This window comes from Vicia villosa, linkage group LG2 (assembly GCF_029867415.1).
Source record: "Vicia villosa cultivar HV-30 ecotype Madison, WI linkage group LG2, Vvil1.0, whole genome shotgun sequence".
NCBI lineage: Eukaryota > Viridiplantae > Streptophyta > Magnoliopsida > Fabales > Fabaceae > Vicia > Vicia villosa.
This window is the reverse complement of record NC_081181.1, coordinates 175,140,516-175,146,939: the sequence shown is the minus strand read 5'-3', so window position 1 is coordinate 175,146,939 and position 6,424 is coordinate 175,140,516. Positions and strand designations below refer to the sequence as shown.

Here is a 6,424-nt window from a genome sequence, read left to right as displayed (position 1 = left end):
TTCCAATGTAAAATATTTCTTTTTTACTTAATAAATATATGAACACCGGAGTAGTACTTTTTTCCTCAGTGTCCCTTTTCTCCCTCTTGCGTAAATCACAGGATGCATTTTAACTTGGTCAAAGTAAAATTCAATCCAAAGAAGATACATTTAACCTTTCCCTCTTTTTTTCAACTCTATCATCTCTTTTTCCTTTTTTAACATTCTTTCTCAAACCATCTCATCTCTCTGACACATCTCCCACTCCTCCACATACCCTAAATCAAAACAAGGGACAAAATAGTAAAAACAACAAAAACAATATCCCAAAACCAAATCCTCAATTACCCAATATATCAAAACAAATCTCGACAAGTCAATACAAAAATAAATAAAAATAAAAATTCCCACCTTTTAAAAAAAAAAAGCAATAAAACATTAAAATAAAACATCCTTACCCATTATTCTCCCTCATAAAACTTCTTCACCACAACACAAACACACACAAAAAAAAAAAAAAATGGAACAAGAACAACAGCAACATCAACAAGAACAAGAACCATTAATCTACAATCTCCCACAAGACACACTTCACAAAATCTTCTCCTCCTTACCCCTCCGTCAAATCATCCTCTGCCGTTCCCTTTCCAAATTCTTCAACCACCTCCTCACCTCACCCATCTTCCTCCACCACATCTCCGCCACAATTCCACCACTCAACCTCCTCGCCCTCCGCCATCATAACCACCACAACAACCACCATAACCCCTCCACCCTCCACCTCTTCGATCCTAACCTAAATCAGTGGCTTCATTTTCCTCTCAATTTTCTCCCTTTCTCTAATCCCCTTCCAGTCGCTTCCTCTCATGGACTCATTTACCTTTGGGCCCAGCCCAATAACACCAGCCCAAGCCCAAATTCCCAAGCGCAAGCCCAAACACAAACCAAATCATTACTCGCTTGTAATCCATTAACCCGCAAATTCCGGATCCTTCCTCAATTAGGATCCGCTTGGTGTCGACATGGCTCGGTGTTAGTTGACTCAGTTAACCGAGTCATGGTTTTAACTGAACTCGCCGCTTTATATTTCTCCGGCGGTGACGGTGGAGACGGTAGAAACGGTAATAACGGTGGTTGTTGGCTGAAATTCTCATCGAATCTTCCATCGAAGCCGCGAAGTCCGGTTCTGATTGAGGATTCTGCTTACGCGCTTTGCTGCGATGATGTTGGATCTCCTTGGAGGAGTCAATGGAAGCTATTCTCGTGCCGGTTTGGTTCGAGGAGTTCGGTGAAGTGGTCGAGAGTAGATCGGCGGGAGTGGGGAGATGTATTTGATATACTGAAACGGCCGCGGCTTGTGCGCGGAGTTGGGAACCGGATCTTGATGGTTGGGGGATTGAAGTCTTCTTTTTCGTTGAATTCGCCTTGTTCGACGATTTTGATTTTGAGGCTTGATCTTGGGACGATGGAGTGGGATGAAGCTGGGAGGATGCCGGTGGAGATGTTTAGGTGTTTTCAGGATGCTGGGAAGTTTAAGGTTTTTGGGGCTGGTGATAGGGTTTGTTTCTCGGCAAAGAGGATTGGGAAATTGGCGCTTTGGGATCGTGGTGCGGTGGCGGATGGTGAAGAGTGGCGGTGGATTGTTAATGTGCCGGGAAATGGCGATGGAGTTTACCGGGGATTTGTCTTTGAAGGGAGGCTTGATGCATTACCTTGAGGGTTAGGATCGGGGAATTGGCGGTTTGGGATCGTGGTGGGGAATTGGCGGTTTGGGATCGTGGTGGGGAGGGTGAAGAGTGGTGGTGGATCGATAATGTGCCGATAGAGGGTTTGTCTTTGTGTGAGGCTTGATGCATTCATTACCTTGAGGGTTAGGATCAGAAAATTGGCGCTTTGGGATCTTGGTGCCGCAGAGGGTGGAGAGTGGTGGTGGGTCGTTAATGTGATAGGAAATGGCGATGGAGTCTACTTGGGATTTGTCTTTGAAGGGAGGCTTGATGCATTGAGGATTAGGATTGGGAAATTGGCGCTCGCTTTGGGATCTTGGCTTGATGCATTGCCTTGAGGATTAGGATCGGGAAATTGGCGTTTGCTTTGGGATCGTGGTGCTGCGGAGGGTGAAGAGTGGCGGTGGATCAATAATGTGCCGACCGGGGATTCGTGTTTGAAGGGAGGCTTGATGCATTGCCTCGAGGGTTCCAATTATGGATTCATAATTGGACATTGGTTATGGTATTTTAATTAAAATTGTATGCTATGTTTATTTTGGATATAATAATTTATAATTTATATGCATTTGAAATTTTTTTACACATGCATCCAATTTCGTATAAACTTGATACAGATATTTGTGGAGATATTTTCAAAACACATTACAAAGTTACATACTAGTATAGTGTAATTTAATTGGTTGTATATGTTAAAAAAAATCATTTGGTTGAGTAGCATAGTTGTGATCTATCTTGTAATGTATGATATTGTTGATTTTTCAATGCAATTATGAAAGAGTGTGCAAATTAACAGTGACTTGGTCTATATAGATTCTTTGGTCTATATAGATTCTGTAGTTATATTTTGGATTACAATATGTTTGGCATAAACAAGTTGGCTTATATTTAAACATGGTTTGAGTGTTTTAAAACCATGCTTTAAGTGAAAGCAAGAATAAAGTGCTTTTCAGTTGAATCAAACCATGGTAGATCTATAAGGTTGCTTGTAGTTTAAGTCACATAAAGTTATCATTGCATTTACATGTGTGCTTCTGGAGAAAAGTGTTGATGGATGGAGCTGTGATGGTCTGTGGAAAAAAGAGAGGTGAGTTTTTTTTAATTAGAGGAAGGAGAAAAGTTATCACTGCATAACTGTCATGAACAACACTATATTTTTTTGAACCCAAATTCCTTAGTGTAATTGACTGCATGTATTCCAGCAGTCAAGGGATGGATCAGTGACTGCCTGATCTAGATGAGTCGGTCTAGATCTCAAGCTCCGTAATTTTAGTTTAAAAACAATCAAAATGTGTATATTTTTTGGACTGTCATTCTGAATGGGACGCTCACAGACCCTTGCACAAGTTTTGTAGGGAATACGGCTCATATCTTTCTAATAGTAGAAACAAGGTGTTTTAACCTGTTGGACATCACAAGTTGGTATTTGAGATGTGGATCCTATTTATCCATTACAGGAATGCTCCATCGGTTTATAGTTTTGATGGGAAAGCTTTTTATGAACTTTCTTGCAGAAAAAATGAGTGGGAATCAATTTGACCTTAGTGATTACATATTTTCATTTGTGTGCGGTATGTCAATATTAGAGATTAGCTGTTGTGTATCACTTAAAATTTACTTCAAACATCATAGGTGAAGCTGGAAATGAGTTTAAACAACATTCCTCACAATAAAGGCACTAAGTTGACTTGATTTAGACTCTGAGAATCTTGATATAGGCTGCTACAGACTACATTATGCTAAGAAATTCGACTTTGGTGATCTTTTAAATGTACTAATAATCATGTGCTATGTTCTCGAAGACCTGTCTCAAGGTTTTCTTATTCAGTTTTTTTTCTTCGGAAAATAGATTATTCAGTTTTACGGTGGCACCATGGCATCATGGCGCGGTGGATTTTTGTGCTTATGTCCATAGGCAGGAAAACTTGTCAAACTATATGATGTTTTGATTGACACCGAGTTTGATAAAGTTTCTATGATATTCTGATTTTGTAAAATATGGAAAGCTTAACTTTTCCCTAAATCAAGATGAATTTGGATGGGATATGTGAGTAGGGGATAGGGATAGGGAGAGGAGAACAATAGGGATGTGGAAGGAAATGGAGGGTGAAAGAGAGATCACTCATATGGAAAATGGAGGGCGTGTAAGAGAGATCATTCGTATGGTGTAAGTCATGACAATAGATCTGTTTCCATGGAGACTCATTAGAATCCGCTCCACTTATAAGTGGAGAAAAATGTTAGGAAATTCTCATTGCACCCATATGCCTTCTCATTTCATATGCATATCCGAGGTCACCATTTTTTTTTTTTTGGGAAAAAGGTGATTATATCCCAAATAATCTAATATTTATTAAAAAAAATTAAAATTAAGGTAAATAAATACAATTAATATGCATATCCATTTAATGTTTTTGATCAATGAATTTCCCAAATTTGCTAGAATGTAACCTTAAGTGTATTTAGTTGTGGTGTCTTTGATGTGTGTGTTAGTGTGTAGAAAATCCTTGCAATAAACCAATAAAGAAGACACAAATCAAAGAAAAAGTCACAAAGCAAAGATGAGAGTGAGGCCAAGGCGACGCAAACTAGAAGGTTTCTAGTAGAAAAAGATGGCATGGTCTCCTGGCGAAGGCTGAAGCAAAAAGCTCGTCGGATGAGACTTTGGTTGTTAGTCGAGGCAGCATATTTTCACAGGGTGGTTTAAGAATGATGGACTGGCAGAAGCTTGGCAAAAAAAGAGAGTTCCACGAGCAAAACTTTAGCTCGCCAGGCGAGAATACCAAACCACCAACTCTATAAATAGTATCAGAAATAGATTTTTGGGGTTCTACATATAATTTATGCCCTATAAACTTATTGTGAGAGAAAAATAAACTAAGAACTCAGAATCAATTAATTGGAGCTGAATACACAACCTTTATTGATTATTCAACTTGGATTCTTATTCATCTCTTTTCATTTCTTGTGAATCAAGCTACCATGACGATGTGTAGTTAAAGCCTTTGTGTCCGGATTAGATGTAATTATTTGTAATCGTATGTATTTTTTTTATCCTTGTTATGTGAACTAAGCCATGAACAAATATAGATTATATCTTTGTTTTCATGTTATTTTTATGGTTTGAATCATTATTAAGAAATATCTTTCAAGTCTTGACCTAAGATCAACATTCATCAAAGACCAAATTTTAGACATAGATTTGGAGTTTGATATTCACTTGTATAAAGTTTTAATGTTATTGTATTGCTTAATAGGTTGAGAGATCATGGATAAATAATATGGTAAAATCCGCAATACCGGTTAGACATAAGCGGTGTTGATGATGATACATGATTATAGATATTAATAACTCTAGTTACATGCTAGATTAGTCGCATACATATGAAACAGGTTAATGAAATCTTATTCTGATATGTCTCTTTACCCGTTAATTTCTTAAGCATTTACCATTGTTACACGTTGTTACAAATCGTTACTTTTCGCAATAATTTTTTTCATGAATCTTTCCTTAAAATCGTATTAACTGTAGAATGACAGTGATATCACACTAATCACTGTGGAGACAATACAAGATACTTACCTCACCTAATTGCGATTCCCCACCTAATTGCGATTCATCAAAATTGCATGAAGAGAAAGGTGTTGGAGAATCAGGTTCTAGTGATGGCATGAAGGGTTAGTAGGAGGCGACAATGACAAAAAGCTTGCCATTACAAAGTGAAGATTTTAAAAGCTTTTCGGTCATTGTTTCTTAATATACTTATAATTATATTTCAGTTGTATTTTGCATTATTTTGGGGATTTGTATTAATACTTTTGACTTGTGTTGAGGTACTTTTTGTCGGTGTTTACGCCGTATACTTTGGATGTTAAGTTATTTATAAGTTGTTGTTTAAGTAGTAAGTGTAGTATTTTGTTTAATTTTTTTTAATAAATAAATTTTTGAGTTTGTCTTCAAGATTGGTTTTCTAACTTGCTTAAAGAAGCAAAGGAAGACTCAATCAAGTTTCAAAGTCAGTCAACATAAAAATGTAGTGATAGAAATTTTGATGAGAGACACACAAGAAAGGTACATGGTTATCGCTTTGTAGAATGTTAACATGATTTTTAACTTTGTGCTTTATGCAAAATCGTTTCATGCATCATTATGCAAAATAACTTGTTTCAAATGCTTGAATCACTTAAGTCTAAACCAGAAAATGTGAGGAAACATTCCATTGTTCACTAAAATGTTAAGGATGACTGGTGATTCTTGTTTTAACTCGGCTGACTCATGTTAAATCTTGCATTTGTTGGAAAGGATTAAGACATATTTTTTTTATGATGATAAATATCACCAAACCAAAAATGACTTCATTTCACCTTGTGAGAGAGAGAGAGAGTATTTATGAATAGTTGAGCAATATAAAAGTCATGAATGAATCAATTGTAAAATCCAACAAATCACTAAGTATACCAATTGGTGAATTTGTTGTTTATCATAAAAAAGTTCATCATTGATTCATTAAGACATGTTCTTGAAAAGAAAAAGAAAGAAATGTTTAAATTTGGGGAGATGTTGTTTAATTGAGAAAAGAAAAATAAAAATGGTGGAACAGTGCATCTTTGAAAAAAAAAGTGATAACCAATAAAAAGAAAGAAAAGAGAAAGAAAAAGATTGCACTGTATTACAAAAGAGATCTAAAGGTAAAAAATAAAATGAAAAAAGAACAAGA

The 6,424-nt window shown here is 36.6% G+C and overlaps 1 protein-coding gene across 1 annotated transcript; it reads left to right on the top strand.

Moving 5' to 3' along the window:
- The first annotated feature begins 430 nt into the window (after positions 1-430).
- Positions 431-2,499, top strand: LOC131653039 (SKP1-interacting partner 15). Its single transcript, XM_058923073.1, has one exon. The coding sequence runs from the start codon at positions 500-502 to the stop codon at positions 1,694-1,696; it is 1,197 nt and encodes a 398-aa protein (XP_058779056.1). The 5' UTR covers positions 431-499; the 3' UTR covers positions 1,697-2,499.
- Positions 2,500-6,424: the final 3,925 nt, after the last annotated feature.

Coding starts and splice junctions, on each gene's coding strand:
- LOC131653039 (XM_058923073.1), top strand. CDS start 500: ATGGAACAAGAACAACAGCAACATCAACAAGAACAAGAACCATTAATC.